The sequence below is a fragment of the Pangasianodon hypophthalmus genome, chromosome 14 (genome assembly GCF_027358585.1).
Source record: "Pangasianodon hypophthalmus isolate fPanHyp1 chromosome 14, fPanHyp1.pri, whole genome shotgun sequence".
Taxonomy (NCBI): Eukaryota; Metazoa; Chordata; class Actinopteri; order Siluriformes; family Pangasiidae; genus Pangasianodon; species Pangasianodon hypophthalmus.
The window spans coordinates 14,270,043-14,288,521 of record NC_069723.1 but is presented as its reverse complement, the minus strand read 5'-3'; the positions used below and the strand labels follow the sequence as shown (position 1 = coordinate 14,288,521).

Genomic DNA, 18,479 nt, shown 5'->3' with positions numbered 1-18,479 from the left:
AAAAATGCAAACATAACACCAAATTTATTGAAGACAAAACCAAATACATTATTGTTTAGTTTCTGCTAACGAGCTGGTGGCATTGCTGCCCTCTTGATCTCAGTGACTGCACTACATTGTGGGATGCAGTACACCACAAAGACAGACCTGATCACCTACTTGGAAATTTTTTATTGTTTATGTTCTTTACATATCATATACTGCATCCTGCCTAGGGGTGGGATTCAGTCTGAGTAGTAGGCTACACATAGTGCACCATTTCATGCCATTTCCTACAGTAGGTCCAGGGTGCAGGACATATAGCCATGGAGTCCACCATAATTATAAATATTTTTAATGATAGAATGTTGATGGAGATCAGGATAGACTATGGTCAACTATTCCAGTAATAGTTATTTAATTATAGTTTTAAGCAATAGAACTATTTTTAATTCAAATTAAGAAAACTTGTAAATATGACACAAAATGTTGAACCTTTTAACACACAGTAAACTGCTTTGTGTCGTGTGGGTGCAAAGTACAGTGGGAAAAAAGCTCTAATGGCTCCATTAAATACATATTTTGGAACACATTAATGTTTGAGTAGTTGGATTTGAATCAGTGCAATAGCCATGATGAGAACTGTACATTTTTCAGTACCAGGATGCAAAATGTTTCAACACCTTTGACCATGTTTATTAATGTCATATACCACACTGTCAAAGGTTACTGTGTAGTTTGTCTACACATGGTGTCATAATTGTATCAAAGGTTACAACTACCCAAATGCTCCAGTAAAGCCAGTCCCTTTTATAATCTAATCTTTGGATTTACTCTGTAGATATGGTTTATTTCATGTTACCACACTTCTCTTCTCAGACAACACAGTGACGGGATGGAGGCAGGATAGAGGAGCCTGACTGACAGCTTTGTAGACTGGCGTCAGTTTAACCATCTTGTAGAAAAAGGAGATGGTGGTGGACTTGCTTGAGACGTCTTCTCCAGCCCTTTATCATCCAAGTGAACACACTGAGATGGTACAGAGCTACGAAAACCTGGCTGTTCACCGCAGTAACAAGTAAGTTTGGGAAGTAAACATCGACTGTACCAGAGCAACTCTTGTCTTCTGAAGAAGCTGAAGTCTAAGTGGGAACCCACTGCACACATTCTAGCGTTTTTCCCCTTGCTTCATGCTTTTAGAATACTGAAATAGAATAGGATGTTTTAGTGCATGAATGGTAAAATGAATGCAGTCCCACCATCTCTCAGGGCACAAGGAAGGCATGCATCGAGACTCTTCTCTGTTCTGGCACCTAGGTGGTGGAGTGAACTCCCCTTAGATGTCCGAACAGCTGAATCAGTGGTAGTCTTCAAACGACGTCTAAAGACCGACCTCTTCCTAAAGTACTTAAGTTAGCACTTAATAAAACAACAACAAAAAATTTGTATTGTCTGAGCGCTTGTTACTACATTACCTCCCCAACAGAGTTTTTGGACTGATGGTATTCTTAGTTTGTGACCTAGCGAACCAGTGTCAGAATGTATCCATTGATAGAGACTTCAAAGCACTTTTGTAAGTGGCTCTGGATAAGGGCGTCTGCCAAATGCCATAAATGTAAATGTTAATTCTGACCTCTAGTGTTTAGAAGCTGAAGAGCACTGAGACAGGCTGCCCTAATCCTCATTCCTAATTTTACAGGCTCTATAATGTCTAAGCTCCAAAAGAAATTTTTTTTTAGATAATTAAATGAGTGGTCATAAGTGGCATGCTGTGTTTGGTTTGTCTGTACATTTAGTTGCAGGCTTTCTGTTGAAAGAAACAACATAAGTTTATCCCAATCTCTATAGCTTAGAATATACTTTATATGAATCTTAATGTATAAATGACTATTAAAACTGCTTTGTAGCCATATGGCCCAACAAGAAACACATACTTTTTACTTGTTTGTTTCTATTTAATGTTGTGGAATGTCTGTGAAACTCTTTAGTCCCCATTATCACTTAAATTATAGCAGCTATAAACAGTTGTTTCCTCACCAGCCTCTCTTTGTTCTCTCGAGGTTAAAGGGGCAAAAATGCAGCTTGTCATGATTGATTAATTAATTAATTAATTAATTAATTAATTAAATAAAAATGAAAGGCAAAAGCCTCTGTCTTGAAGATGACTTAACTTACATCATTACCTCTAACTGTTATGAAGCATTGACACTGGAGACTCCTTCCATTCAAGTTTAAACATCTCCAAGCTTCACCATAAACAATTTTGTTTGTATTTATTAAATAAATTCTTTACCCAGATTATTAATAATCTATTAAGCAAGCACATTAATATAATCCTGTGATTTGTCTTGCATCCTGAAGTACTGTCAGAGCCGTGGAAAAAAAAAAATGAATCAACACCTTCTGACCCATCAGATCTCGCTGTGGTATAACGGCAATATAATGTATCACAAACCTTTAGTTCAACTTTTAGTTCAGCTAAATTCTACTCGTGGTGTAGATGCTTTGCCTAGTCCTTACGAAAGAAGTATTAATTGTTCTGTTATAAACGTGGATTTTACAAAACACACAAATATACTGAACCTCCAACTACCCTGCTTTATGAAAGATTAAAACAGCATATTGTACCTGTGCAACCAAACAGCTAAAAGATGTGTGTAGTGTGATGCTGGAGTCATGAATTAGATGAGGTGAACACTCTCTTAAACCACCAGGGTCCCAATCCAGCTTTAAGAAAAATGTTCCCAGCTAGCTGTGGTTATTTATGAGCTGTTGAACATGAACCTCTCATGTGCTGTAAATGTGACATTCAGTTATGATATTCATTTGAAACACTTTCAAGATGATACATTTTATTGCCATAAACAGTGTAGGAAAATGAAAAGAAAAACAAAAGAATAAAAACAGCCAATTCTTTTTATAGTACAGTAAGAAAATGCTCTACGTTTTTTCACGTTCAGTAAAATGTAAAATAAAATGGTTGCAACACATGGATACCCAAAGAGAATTCTATACTTGATCTAATAGTAGACAATACGAGTGCCTGATGTCACCTTAAGTGGAAATGTGTGTGATGTTTCTTCAATAAGTTTCCTATGTGAAGGCAGTATTACTGACTGTGTTAGAGATCCACAGCTAACACTATTTTTTTTTGTTTTTTTTTTTTTGGATGAAGTACATGCTGTGAAAGTTAATAGCCTGACTGACACTGTAGCTGATATCCATGTTCATATCCATCATGCTTTCATTTCACTCTTCTACTCACGGTGTGGCTGTATCTTTTTCGCAGAAAGCATTTCTCACCTGGATTATACAGACATGGTCAAAAAAATCTTCCAAAATGTTGAATTACGTATGAAAAACAAACGACTATTCAGATTTCAGAATCCTAACATTTAAGCCGTTTAATGTTTAAGACAGTGGAAACTAAAATGTTATTTCAAAAAACTGAGCAGCAAGTTAGGAAGCAATACAGAAGACACAAAGGGGTAGCAATTATTACTGTTTTCACGCATTTCAAATTGATTTAACATGACAATGCCTTGGGAAAAGGAGACAAAAGCACATACTGTAAGGTCCTTACCCAAAGGCAACAGAATGAAACTGATGTGACTGTCCTCAGAGTCTCGCTTAGGTGGGTAGGAAGTTCGTTTATAGCAGATAGTCACGGGTGGGTGTTAACCCATGCCGTGCCTGTTTTCAATCATCTTCTCTTTAGCCAAGCGGAGAAGCTTGGCACCTTGAAAGATTTTTTGCTGGCCAAAGCCCGTAGATCCAGTCTAGCCTTCCGGAATAATGCAGCCACACGGCTATATCAATGCTTAAACAAGAAAAAAAAAAAAATAAGAACAATGATTTCACAAGGGCCTGTTTCACAAAGGCTGAAAGGTAACACCTAATAGTTTGATGAACAATGTGACCAAATAACAAAATCAGCCCCATGTGAACAGGAGATTGCAGTAAGCTAATAAAAGAAACTTCATCATTTCTGTTCATTAAATGTTCTATCTTACATTCACCCCAAAACTGAACACTGCTTGTACAATTCTACTACACAGCTTTATTGAGCCAATTTTCCATTAAACACAACCAGGGCTAGGACAGCACCATCCTAGTAACCCAATGTGCATTCAATTTTTTTTTTTTTTTTTTTAAATTTTTTTTTTTTTTAAAAGCAGGAGGGATCTCCACAAACAAGTGAGAGCTGGTGCACTGACCATGCAGGACATAAAACTGCTTGTGCCTCCTCTGAAAACATCAAATCTACAATGTTCCCAGGGGTAACATTAAAAAAAACAAAAACAAAAAAAACCCCAAAAGGGACTGAAGGCAAGGCAGGGGAAATATCCACTGACAGTATAACCTGCATCACCGGCACAAAAATTTATTGAAAAGCACAAGTTACATGTATCTATAACCTCCTGCAAGGAAAGAGGCTGTATCAAATTAATTCCACATCCAAACTGCATTGTTACAACTGCACAGAACAGTGATGGGAGAGTTGAGTAGCAATTGACTTAAAAAAAATTTAAAACAGTTTGGATTCCATTTAAGAGAGCAGCTATATCAAACCCTTTTTGCACCACAAAGAATGTGAATGAGCTTTCCCCTGACAAACTACAGTACAGAGCAGGCACTATTTACAGGGAAGCAGAGGTGGACGTAAAAACGATTGATCAGTTTGACATGCATTCACGAGCTGCTCGTTTGTGTATGCTTGTGTGTGCAACTGTGTCATGAAAGTGTATGGATTTTAATCATATTTTTCCTTCTTGAATAAATATATTCAAATCAAATTGGATTATGAAGAAGAAGGGTTTCATCTCTAACTATTAAGAACGATGACCGAGTCTTATCATATTCCTGTTGGCATGATGATACTTTTTTTTTTTTCTCTCTCCCCCATTTTGTCTTCTTGTCCTGGTCCTGCACTCTCCACTGGCCCCCCTCCCACTCCATCCCTCCCTCCATCCTTCCATCCATCTCAGTGTACTGAGGGAGGCTGCAGTCTCTTTAGTGTTTGTCTTTGGATATTACCTCCTCCCTGGGTTTGGCACCCCCAAAGATGGCCGAATTTGGGTTGGCCACTTGGTTCAGGGGCTCGGAGACTGTGCGCGGCTTCAACTGTAGCCTTGGTCTCTGTGCTCGCTCCTCTGGAGAAATGAGAAAACAAATACAGCCAGCATTTAGCCAAATAAAGCCAACATTGCTATACATTACAGATTCTACAACACTTATGTCCTCAGCTATCAGATGCTGCAACTTTGTACTGCAAAGTGACAATGTGGTAAAGCACACTACTGTGAGCTTGCCACAAGCAATGCCGAACTGTGCGCTAATGGAAAACGTAGATATATTTTTCCGGCCTGACAATGGGATTAAAATAATGACTGAGCAAGTGACTCAGCTGAGGTAAAGGGCAACAGATCCAAAAGCTTAACTAGACACCACCAACAGGGGGTGCTACAGTGCTGTTTGTGTAAAAAAGGAAATACCAAGCACATTAAGCTAATGTACAGACAGGTGACAATTTAAAGAAAAAATGAAAAAGTATCACAGTAAGGTGTTGAACAGCTTCAGTGCACCATGCCACAGATTCTCAGAAGTCTCCGGAACGGTACAGGAGGGATGAACACAATTCTTCCTTCGACTGTTTTTAGATGGTGGTTGAGAGCACTGTCTCATCAGGATAGAAATATTTCAAAGAATAAATGTGATCAGCCTGAATAAGTTTGTATTGATTTGCAGAAGCTTCCCTCCATAGCATAACAGAGCCACCATTTTTTCTTTTAATTTGTCACCCAGTTGTATATATTTTGATATTCCTCCACCAAACAGACAAATTTTAGGTGGTTTCATCTTGTACTCTTATTATTATCATCATCAGCCTCAAATCCAAAAATATGCCAAGAATAACACCACTTATAAATACTGCATTTTTAGCAGTAATTAAAAGACAAGATCTGCCCAAGCATTCTCATCTCTTATAGAAATAATATGCATAAAATTGAAGCATGAATAAATCTATGACACCATCAGAGGGTTCTCTGAAGTCTGTCGGGCCTCCACGTGGAGGTCCGTCTCTGTAGCGGCCCATTCCACCGCCGCCCCTTCTGTCGCCAGGACGACTGCCTCCACGACTCCTCCCACCCATGAAGTCATCATCTCTATACCCTGAGGTTGGGAAAAAAAGCAGAGTTTAATGCATGCACCAACACCTCTAAAACACAAGTTGTACCAAAATACTGATCTACAATAATTGCTTCAAAATAATTAAAATAAAGCTCTTATGTCAGATCAGTATTTATAGACAACTTCTAAAAGGGATCTCTTTCCACACCAGCAGTGAAACTGTAACAGTATGACTGATGGCAATGAGATGTTCCCTATGATATCACGAAGATAAAAACAAAAAACAATCATCTATGGAAAAGACAAGGGAAAATTACAGCATCTCTTTCTATGACTGAGGGTATTCTAAAGCTACCAGCTAGACCTGTACAACAGGCTTTATTTTTTTGTCCATGTGCCTTTGTTCCCACTCATCGCACCTCCTCCTGAGTGGTCGTAGTCGTCTCTGGAGTCTCGTCCCCCTCCTCTGGGCCCCCGTGAGCCACCGCGGCCTGAAATGCACATGGGGCTACGTTTAAAACACACTGCAATCTAAGGAAAGGTGTGCGGCAGAAGAGAGCCACCCACACACACTGGTTCTGCTAAAGTGACCTCCTGCCATGCCCTGGTTAGTCACACTGCTAGAAAAGGTGGAACCATTTTCACAGAAAGGCAGCCTTGGGAAAACAGTTCACTTGTAAGTGAAGCTAAGAAGAGAGATCAGGGAAGCCTATGATGTAGGATTATTTGCTATTAGAAGAAAATTAGGGAAACGAAAGACTGTAGTGAATGAAGAATGAGCAGGAAGTGAACAGTCACCTACTAAAATCCAAGTTATTTGGCTTAGACGTAAAATTCTAGTTAAATAACACTGGAATGAAGTACAGCCTACAAATCAAATCATGCAAATACTTCAGCAAGTGAGGGATACAAAAAGAACTACATAGGAGATGCACTCCCTACACTGTGTGTCTTACTCATAAAACCGTTATATTGATGGTTTTGTAATGCTTTAGTTGAATGGTTTCAGTGACTATTAGGTAAATATTCTTATTAATATGATTTAAAAATGTATTACCCTTCAAATAACCTACATCTTTACCCAGTGACCTAAAAATACACAAAATAAGCCACTTTTAAGTGTGACTAATCACAAATATGGATACGCTGATCACAGTTATTTTAATTTTTATAAAAGTATGTATTACGGGATTCAGTAATAGAGTCACGACTGCACTATTTGAACAGATATACAGCATAACAGTTCATTTGGTTGAATTACGAAAAAGAAAAATATAAAATCAGGAGCTTTTTTATGAGAATTCCTGAAGGAATTCTTACCAATCCTACCCTCTCTAGTACTCATTCTCAAAATATAAACAAATTAGTAATTTGAACCAACATGATCCTGACCTGACTGATGATGAATGAATGAAAGAAGTAAATATCACGCAGCATTATTCAAGCAGCAAATATGTTCTAATGCTCTGCGAACATCATCTGAACTCCACTTTGTTTAATTTTTGCGAAAGTGAATACGTAGTTTACGTCGATTTAGTTTAGGTATGCCTCATGCAAGGACTTGTCGTATGACTTGCATTATAGTGCACAATGCTCTTATTAAATCATTAAAATGCAACAGCACTGAGCTTTAGTTATTCTAATATAATTTTCAAAGGCATGATTTGAGATTGCTGTTTTACATTTCTTGCCAACTGATTTGTCACTCATTCTTACTAAGACTTGGATTTGAGTAGGCAATGGTGATTGAAAGACCAAGTAAAGTGAAGACTTAAGTATCTGAAACAGAGTTATTGCTAAAAAAAAAAAAAAAAAAAAAAAAAGTGTCTTATGAATTTATGAAAAGATGAAATGTTTTATGACCAGTACCTCTTTCGTCTTTTCGGAAGCCAAATCCACCGCCTCGCTCTTGTCTCCGGCCCTCGGCAATGTCCACCCTCAGTGATCGATCTCCAAGCAGCTGTAAAAGAGAGCCAGCATGTCAGCGCAGTCTGTATTACTACTTACCTGTTATTTTACAGAAATACAAACTACTCACAGCTCCGTCATACGTCAAAGCCTCTTTTAGAGATTCCAAGTCGTCAAACTCGACATAACAGAAACCTAAAAGGAAGGTCAGAACAAATGTATTCATGGCAAGCAGACAGTGACGTTTTCTTATTAAATTATTATTAAGCTTTTAACTGTGACTCACCTTTAAACTTGTCGGTCTCTTTGTCTCTGACTAGTCGCACACTCCTCACGCTGAGGTCTTTGAAGATGGCGTCTATGTCTCCTTGTACTGTGTTGAAGGGCAGGTTGCCTACATATGCTGTGTATGGAGGCTCTGTTGGGAGTTCCTTCTGCTTGCGGGGTCCGCCTGGGCCGCCTGCACCTCGAGGTCTTCTGTCCGAAAGCACAACTGATCAGCAAACTTCCTACTTTCTAAGTATTCTCAATAATCATGCATTCTTTAGTACAATATTACAGAAGTTCCTAATTCAATTTGATTTTATCTCCAAGTCATCAATACTAAGGCTCAATTAATGTGACAACTGCTGCAGGCACCAATAATAAGGAGCTTAAACTTCTAATACAGAATACAATTCATTTGATTTGGTCAGAAATGATACGAAAAGTTAAACACGGATTGCTTGATATGCTTATGTTTGAGTGTGTTTTTTGTCCTCTCAAGCTTGAATAAAACGATCTGAAATGGCAAATTTTTCTTTAGAATGACAGCAGAATAACAATCAAAAAATAAATAAAAGTGTAACATTCTAAGCATATTAGTGTACATGGCAGTATATATAAATGTTCCTTACTGACCCAGATAAACTACTGAATTAACCATAGAAACCATTTCTGGGGCAATTCTGGGGATCTAACCACGTCTGCCAGCAGGCCACCTGCCATACCTGTCCTGTCTGTTTCACAACGTGCCTAAATAGTTGTCTGTTTTTGGCACAATTGTTTAAAGCAGAATTTATAGTAAGCTTTGTATTTTTTTCCCCACTTCTTAAAGTGAATTGCACTATGTAGTGTTGAAAGCCAGCTTTTTCAGTGCTCCATTTTGCAGAAGTTATATAGCAAGTTAATGTTTATGTCATGTACAAACAGCTCTAGCGCCACCATTTCCACGTCAGGTTTACTGAATCAAATAAATAAGCAGAGTGCATCTAACCTTTCAGACTATATTCGGCTTCTCAGTGCAAAAGAGTAAATGTTTATACTGGTGCAGGACTAGGACTCAGCAACAGTAAACAGACTTCATGTTAAAACTGTAAGCAGTTTCCTGGTTGCACAATTGCACTATTTGTCCATGTAGTACACAGTTAAAGAAGAGATTTATTTATAATTGCAGTAATAATCTGCTGTCACCCAGATGAGGATGGATTCCCTTTTGAGTCTGGGTCCTCTCAAGGTTTCTTCCTCGTATTGTCTCAGGGAGTTTTTCCTTATCGCCTCTGGCTTGCTCATTAGGGATAAATTCATACATTTACAATTTATATCCTGAACGTATTTATTTCTGTAATACTGCTTTGTGACAATGTCTGTTGTTAAGAGCGCTACACAAATACAACTGAATTGAATTGAATTAGTGGGTGGGAATTGACATTGGGGGAGAAGGGAGATGTAGGTAGTATGATGAGTATTTAACTTATGATGAGTTTTCTACAGCTCCATATAGTAAACAATTCAAATATTAGATTAACAAATTTAAGTGAGATATTTTGGATTTCACTGCTTATAATTATAGGACTAAATGCAACATCCAAAGTAGTGATCTGAAAATGTAGTGCAAAAAAACAATGCTTGTGCTGCTTATCTTGTTCTGCGGAGAAGTTGACGACATATACATCATCCCTGTAGTCCCAGTTTCACCAACACCAGTAAGCATTAGTCCACACATATCTGATCAGTGACAGCTAGTGAATCAAACAGCCAGTGTGTACAAGAACAGTTTCATATTTGTATGCAGACCTGGCTCAGATATTCAAACAGTTTATACACCAGCATTCACACATCATATCAGGCTGGGACATATTTAATCATGCTGGTCATTTATAGACGCTGCTCCATTTTAGTCTGAAAGCAGTTCAGCATTCACCTCACATAACCTTCTAGATCTGTGTTTTTACTCACCACCTTTTCTAACCAGCAACTTACACTAAAAGTAGTTACTATTACTTCTGGGAGTGCTGCTTTACCTGTCCCACTCTTCACTACAAAATCACATGTTAAATCACTTTAGCCAGGACTAGCGGTTTTAGTCGCTCAGTTCTTTCAAGTATTTTCAGTTAAGGTTCTTGCACTCGCAACAATCAGATACTTGGGGGAAGAGAAAAAAAATAAATAAATCCAATCCAGGAAAACAATAAAAAAAATATATATATTGATTATTCATATCTAGTCAAAACTTTATGAACATCCTATTAAATTCTCTCTAGAGCCATACATGTCCCGCCTCGGGAGGCGGTTCTTAGTAGCTCGTTAGCAGACAAGATGGTTTGCCTGTGCACTTATGGCTGTGTGTTGTCCCACACTATTTACTTTTCCAACCGTCCCTTGGTTGAGGAAAGAGAGAGAAATAAAAGTTGTTATCGGATTTGAAGAGGGTGGAATTTGTACGAGGTCACGGTTATGTGACATTCTCTACGATGTTTTACCAACTCAGCGCTGTTCAAGACCGATCGAGACCACTACTTCCATCTTTATACGCCGCCAGGGCTCCTCCATCCGTAAGAATAAGTAAAAGGCTCTAAATAATCTCTTATACAACTGAAATAATATAAATTCGGTGTGGGTGTGGCGTATCTCAAATGTTATTGGCTGTTGTGCAAGTCAGTCAAGCACTTTACTCTGACGTCATGTTTCAGAAAGAAGTATGTCAACGTATGCAAATCACAGCCAAGACACCATTTCATGGGGAATTTAAAGCCAGACAATGTCTCATAAATACAAAAAGATCTGAGATTGAGAAAAGGCCCACTTCTGCTCTGCATTAAAATGTGTATACCATGATATCCAGAGTTATCACCTAAAATATTACGATACATCATCTTTGGCTATGTTGCCCAGTCCTATTTGCATGAACAACAAAATTAGAACATTACACAATTCCATTCAGCAACACTGACAGTAACTAGACTAAAACCTGTGCCAATCCTAACACAAGTATTCTAACATGTTGCTGTAATGAATATTTGCAAACATGCTTATGGCTACGAGAAAATGAAACAAATTGTTTCAGTGGAACTAATTTTCCTTTGTTGAAGTGGCTCAGAAAGAAAATGATTTGTGTTTCCTCTGAGGGTTCTGCGCTAACAGTTTTATAATCTTTTGTGTATTATAAAGCTAGCAGTCAGCTCCCGAATGGAAGACATCACTCCCCAGCACTATAGAGCTCACAACCCTGTGTCTGTGCATGGTTTTATAATGCACTATACTAAACCAAACAAATGGGCATACATGCTACACCTGCTGAAACGGATCTGCAAAAGAACTACGCTTCCTCGTGAAGGAAAAATCGGTGAAATTCAAATAGAAATTGTGTCACTGCCAGTCTGTGCTGGCAAAGAAGACACATGCAGAAGGTGTCCAACATGCCAGAGACATTCCACTGGTGTCAGAGGAAATGTATCTACAGGGAACGCAAAGTATCTGACGCTAACACAGAAGGAAAGCTGCCCATTTCTGATGATGTTTGAGGGGTTTGGGCTTTTCCCAATCACTGTCACACTGCAAATTCCTTTGTATTACATTAGACTAACTAAAAAGAAGCTTGATATTGTCGTTATGAGTAGAAGGTTTCTGGAGGAGGCCAAAATGAGCCAAATTTTTAGACCTGGAGAAGCTGAACTGGGATGAAATGATCCACCAAACAGCAGGCTTCTGGTTTTATTGGAGGTATAGCTGCATGATTCTTACAATTAAACAAGAATTATGAATTTTTTTTTTTGCCTTTGAATTAAGATCGCAATTGTTTGACCGATTTTTGCAGAGAAAACTTTTTAAATTCCTGCATTATTACGGTGATGAGTCGTAGCTACATTTTCCTAGTGAATGATTGGGAATGACATCTTGTCTACACTTGGATTATTGATTTAGACATATCTATCCGGCGAACTGTCCCACAAACAGTGCAGTGAGTCTTCCCAAAGATAAAAGGAAACTGGCTAAATAATTGCTGTGATTTGTTCTTCTGCCGCCAGAAAATCACAAGACATTAAGCTTCACTGGCAGATTCTGCGTGAGACTGCATGTGCAGCCGTGACTCACTCACTCCATTCATTTTATGTTTTTAGTCTTTGTTTGCTTAGTAACTGGGAATTTAACATTCAGTACATAATATGAAATTTATTTTCTATTTTTATTTTTATTTGTATAAGACACATGTCTTCCTTCTCTTATAACCAGGAGGAGTTTGGATCATTATAAAATTCACTTGCAGCTGTTAAACTTTGGTTCTCCCCTTTTTCTTTGTTCACTCTCTGCACTTATCAGCAAATATGGTGGTGGTGGTGGGGGTCTCAGTTTTATGCAAAGGTTGTTATGTTCTCTAGTGGCGCTCAGTTTTATGCAAAGGTTGCAGAAGTGCAAATGTTGTATTATCTGCTCTGTTCTTAAATCAAACTGCTTTGAGAAACCAATTGAGATTGTGATTTTAATAAATTTAATGAATTTTTTTAGAAGCAGCAGCCTTTATTTTGTCACATAAACATTACGGCAGGGTGAAATTCTCTTCTTCGCACATCCCAGTTTGTTAGGAAGCTGGGGTCAGCCATGATACAGTGCCCCTGGAGCAGGGAGCGTTAAGGGCCTTGCTCAAGGGCCCAACAGTGGCAGCTTGCCCCGACCTTCTGATCAGGAACCCAGAGCCTTAACTGTTGAGCACCACTGCGCTCTTTTCTGTGCAGGGCTAACTGACTGTATCTGGGTTGGGGGGAGCAAGTTTGACTATTTGGAACTATTTGGATTACACATGATCATTATTTAAAATCATAAGATATCTTTTAAACAAAAAAAAAAAAAAAGAAGATTCACAACCTCCACGGCTGTGAATAATATACTGTGTACTGTAAACAACAAGTTTCCATGCAACTTACAGAACAAATGAAACAAATGGCACAGTGGCTTAAAAATTCCTCTCTGAGAAAGAATAGTGTCTTTGTGCTTCTCATCTAGCAGACAGCCAACCCATGTCATTTATATAACCTAAACGTAAGCATAAATGGACAAATTCTCATGTTTAAGTGAGAAAATTCCTAGCTTCACCCCACCTAAAACAAGTGAAAATGTTAATATATATGGTGTAAATATCTATATGCGTAATGATCCTGTGTCATTAAAGTTACATTACTGAAGCAAACCAAACTGTAATCAAAAGTCTAGTAATTATATGTAACAATGATAGATAGATAGACAGATAGAATAAAAAGCCAGTTAGGCTCTACCCTACCATGTAACACTCCAGTTTCTATGTTTCATCAATATTAGTACATTTGCAAATGCTAAACAAAAGCAAGCACAAATGCTTTATACAAAAGGTTTCAGGACAAAGCTCCTAAAGCTGTTAGTGCCGGTTCTTTTACAAGCGGCTGCAAGAAACTGTGGGGTTCTCCATGACAAAATTTCTTTCAATCAAATGTGTTAATGTGTATTATTCCTTCAGTAACAAACTGAAGACTATTCAACAATGAAAACAGTCTAATAATAATAATAATAATAATAATAAGAAGAAGAAGAAGAAGAAGAAGAAGAAGAAGAAGCCAGTTCTGCAGTCACACGGAAACTCTGGTTTTTGCAGGTCTTCTAATCTTCCTCATAACATCATAAAACAGCTTATTACTTGTGATTTTTATATTTATTCAGAAGTACACATGAAATCAGCACAAAATCATTTTAATGATTGTAAATGATGTCTGTGATGAGTCAACAGTTAGAGCCACTTATTACAAGGCAGTGCAATATATGGTTGGTTAATCATTATCAAAATACTGGGATTGCAGAAAGCTGCACTGAGCAAAGCAACTTTTAGTTTCACATGAACATGATCATGAACAAGTGCAGGATGGAATAAACTTCCTGCAAAACAACGTGAGTCCATCTTTAACTGCATCCCACGTGAGGTGAGATGATTTCACATGCAGCTCATCGCATGCTAACGGAAGATTCGGGCCATCATGTAGTCTTAAATGAAATTCTTTCTTTTTTAAAAACAACTGGACTTCATATGAAATGAAATTCTGTCAAGACATCGTCAATTACAGCATTAAAAAAAACAGTAAATCCGCAACCTTGGCTGCTCGACAACCAGGAAAAAATGACTAAAATCTGCGTTTTGTAAACTCTTTAGGAGATCAGATGGAGTACAAACCTGTGATGTACAGAAAGTGTGCTAGTCAATGTCAGTGTAGAGTGAAGTGCAGCAGGGCCTGATTTCTACACCCACCATGCAGAGCTGCTCCCTGAGACTCAGAGCTAACCGGCTACAGTTAGCCTCCATGCAGCGATCACGTTTCACCTACAGGTTCAAGCGCAACTGCAGTGCAAACAAGCCCATAAAACAGATCTAAATAGTATGTGAAATCGCAGATGGGCGCGAAATCGCTAACTTCGCTTCGCTTGCTATGTGCATCACAGCTCGCAGTCCATGTGGGCTGTGCTTTTCTTCACCGCGGATACCTGGCGCCAACTGCCTCGTTGGCAAAAGCCTTCCACCCGAATCAAGTCGGGTATTTCACGCTTTAGCACTGATAGCTCACCACAAAGAAAAACGCATCGTACAAGGCGATCGAGTGATCCCTCGCGCACAAATGGATGAAGCGCCAATCCCCGCGCTTGCGTTTTTCCAGTGAGCGACTTCCCATTCATCATGCCGGGGAGCGCAGTTCCCCACAGCGCTCAGCGCGCCCGGGCCTGCGCCCGCTCTCACCCACTGCCCCCGCCGGCCGCCAGCCTGCACCGCCTCAACCCCGCCGAACCGGCAACCGACAGCATGAATTCCCGTTCTTCAGACAAATATTTTTCTTACCCTCTTCCGCCACCAAAGCTACCGTAAGCCCGGTCATCGTAGGTATCATAATCCGCCATGTCCGTGTTTGCTGTCCAGAGAAAGCAGTCTGCTAGAAGGGGGCCTTCAATATACCACTGTGCGGGTTAGCTGTCTCGGTCATGCCTGCACAAATTTCACACATGTAAGATCTGTGAGAAAAATTGTACATCAATAAGTCCTCCAAAGATAAAACAAATGTGTATGGCGTATATGTACTTTTTTTTTTAGAATTTTTTTGAAAAAGAAAAAAAAACTATAAAGGAGAACGAATGATGTTTGAATCAGGCAAAGCGTAGAAAGCATTACAAGGGATATCGTTAGCAAAATGCAAATACCGGCTAGCAGAAAATCTAGTAAAAGGATAATGTTATACATTCTGAGTTTAACTGAACATTCAACAATTTGGTACTTGGTGCTTTTTAATAGTGTACAGAAAAAGTAGCGTTTCTTTGTTCATATATTGTATTTTAGATCAGTTTTCACCCAAATAAATAAACGTTCAGGATGAACAAAAGTCATACATGTTTACAAGCCCAGGTTAATTTCAGCCACCAACAGTGTTTAACAGTAAAGCCGGAAGTGGCTTTGTTTGGGTTGATCAGAGCCTGAATAGGACAATCTGCATTTCCCTAGTCAGAAAAATCATCATTAAACAGTATGCATAATCAACACTTTACCAGAAAACATTAGACAAAGAAGTCCATTAATAAATCCATTAAAACCCATCTATCAGTTAATGGAACCACAACATGACCACCACTAACCAGGTACACTATATGGCCAAAACTATGTAGACACCTGATTTTCACAGCCATATGTGCGCCTTCCCCAAACCGTTGCCACAAACGTGGAAGCACACAGTTGTGTCCAAATCTGATCCAGCATGACAATGCCCCTGTGTACAAAGCAAGGTCCATGAAGACATGGTGTGAAAGAACTCAGGTAGCCTGCACAGAGCCCTGACCTCAAACACTGATTCCGCCCCAGACCTCCTCGCCTAACATCAGTGCCTGACCTCCTGTAGCTGAATGGACAAATCCTCAAATCCATGCTCCAAAATCTAGTGGAAAGCCTTCCCGGAAGAGTGGAGGTTATTATAACAGCAAAGAGGGTGCTAAATCTGGAAAGGGATGTTCAGCAACGCATATAGGTATGACTGGTCAGATGTCCACACACTTTTGGCCATATAGCTTATTATCACAGCATTCTCAACGCAGCAGTGACATTGACTCGGTAGTGGCATGGTAGTGTGTTTAGTGCTGCCACAAGTGTATTAGGCACGGCAGCTATACTGGAGTTATTAAACCACTGTATTAGACACAACTACCCTGTACACCTACAACTACCCTGTACACCTACACACTCAGCACAGCAGTGACACTGACTCGGTAGTGGCATGATAGTGTGTTTAGTGCTGCCACAAGTGTATTAGGCACTGCAGCTATACTGGAGTTATTAATCCACTGTATTAGACACAACTACCCTGTACACCTACACACTGCCCAATCGCACTCCTATACACTGCCATTCTGTACACCTACTGGACAGTAGACAACTATTTTTGGTTTTGGAATGCTGATGTGTTTAAAAATCCCAGCAATGCTTCGATTCTGTCTGATCAGAATCAGAATCAGAATCAGATTTATTCTCCAAGCACAGAAGGAACAAGGAATTCTTTTTGGTGCAGTGTCACACAGAGTACAGGACAGCACATTGACAAGAGAGTACAATATGATACAATACAGTTCAGTGCAATACAATGTGATACAATACAATACAATACTACTTACTACAACACAATGTTGTTGTTGTTCTTTCGGCTGCTCCCGTTAGGGGTCGCCACAGTGGATCATTGTTCCTCATGTTTGATTTGGCACAGGTTTTACTCCTGATGCCCTTCCTCACACAACCCTCCCATTTTATCCGGGCTTGGGTCCAGCACTGAGAGTACACTCCCAGTGGCTGGGTTTACTTACTACAATACAATACAATATAATACAATATAATATATCTATATAGGATACAATACAATACAATATAATATGAAGCCAGTACAAAGGTTTATTGCGATATGTGGACACTGCTGATGCAGCAGAATGTAGGGGTGTAATATAATTGTTAATATGACTATAATTATTGTTATTGTGCAGTTACTGCAGGTGTTAGTGCAATTACAATTGAATTTTGCTGGTGTATTAAAGTGACTTGTGCTGCATGTCAGAGGGCAGGGATGTGGGAGGAGTCTTTATATAGAAGGAGTGTAGCCTGGGGGAAGAAACTGTGGAGGTGTGGACTGGTAAAGAATTTCAGGGCTCTTATTCTGGGTTTCTGTTGGGAAAGGAAATGCTGAAAAAGAACGTGACTGGGATGTGTGGAGTCAGCCATGATTTTCCCTGCTCTGTTCTTCACCCTGGATGAGTACATGTCTGTGAGGGTGGGGAGCTGACTGCCAATCATTTTTTCTGCACATATGATGATGTAGTTTGTGTTTGGAGTGTGAAGTTGCAGAGCTGAACCAGACAGAAATGGAGGATGTGGCTATTAATTCTATTGTTGCGCTGTAGAATAGGACCAGTAGCTTTTGGTGACAGCTTAAATTACTTTTAGATTTTGTGTGACTTTGCTCTGCTGACTGTTGAGCCATTTATTTCTATAGGAAGGTGTGGTGGATGCTGCCTTCTGAAATCCACAGGTTTTGGCATGTTCAGCTCTAAGTTGTTAGCTGCACACCATGCGATCAGATGACTCACTTCTGTCTGATATGTGGAATCATCGTTGTTTGAGTTGAGTCCCACCAGGGAGATGTCATCTGCAAACTTGTCCCAAAAGTCTTCATACATAATGGACTGTGTATGCCAGCACCATGTAGTTTGTGCCGTCGTCAGTGGATGTTCATGGACATCCACTTCTCTGTTGGTCTGCAACACTTCCAGTCTTTTTGAATTTGTTAATAAATTTGGCACCAGTGTCATGTGTGATGTGCTTGCCATGTTTCCTGTTAAAGTCCATTGCAACCTTGCGAGAGCTTATCAATCAAGCCATGAGAATGATTTCAATATATTCTTCTTTTGTCAGAGGTATTTTTAAAGGCTATCTGAAAAAATATAAAATATAAACTAAGTATGAAAAATTTTGGAAGATGTTTTTTTCTCAAAAGTGTTAATTTCCTCTATGTATGGAGACTTTTGGGACACTCTGTACAGTTGCTGGTGTTCAGTGAGTAGAGCAAGGGAGAAACACAACCTTGTTGAGCAATGGTGTCGAAGTAGAGTGAGTCTGAGAACTGGTCACCCATCCTGACGTGCTATTTCCTGTTGGACAGGAAATTGAT

At 39.2% G+C, this 18,479-nt stretch overlaps 1 protein-coding gene across 4 annotated transcripts; it reads right to left on the bottom strand.

The window, feature by feature from the left end:
* Positions 1–2,814: 2,814 nt before the first annotated feature.
* On the bottom strand, positions 2,815–15,271 carry eif4h (eukaryotic translation initiation factor 4h). 4 transcript variants are annotated; one of them, XM_026934789.3, is made up of 8 exons: positions 15,128–15,255; positions 8,306–8,496; positions 8,150–8,214; positions 7,981–8,071; positions 6,531–6,602; positions 6,013–6,153; positions 5,017–5,132; positions 2,815–3,799 (listed from the first exon to the last, which is right to left on the bottom strand). In XM_026934789.3, exons 1-8 carry the CDS (start codon positions 15,184–15,186, stop codon positions 3,794–3,796), a joined length of 741 nt encoding a protein of 246 aa, XP_026790590.1. In that variant the 5' UTR covers positions 15,187–15,255; the 3' UTR covers positions 2,815–3,793. The 4 variants fall into 4 exon arrangements, with proteins under 4 accessions (XP_026790590.1, XP_026790592.2, XP_034166539.1 ...); XM_026934791.3 differs by lacking the exon at positions 6,531–6,602 and having other exon boundaries at positions 8,306–8,493; positions 15,128–15,271; XM_034310648.2 differs by lacking the exon at positions 6,531–6,602 and having other exon boundaries at positions 15,128–15,256.
* Positions 15,272–18,479: the final 3,208 nt, after the last annotated feature.

Bases quoted from the DNA above. Each gene is read 5' to 3' on its own strand.
- eif4h (XM_053239563.1), bottom strand. From the start codon at position 15,186: ATGGCGGATTATGATACCTACGATGACCGGGCTTACGGTAGCTTTGGT. The intron at 6,603-7,980 runs GTACTGGTCATA...TGTGCATTTCAG, and splicing joins CTTCCGAAAAGACGAAAGAG to GCCGCGGTGGCTCACGGGGG. The intron at 6,154-6,530 runs GTGCGATGAGTG...TCCCAACCTCAG, and splicing joins CTACGACCACTCAGGAGGAG to GGTATAGAGATGATGACTTC.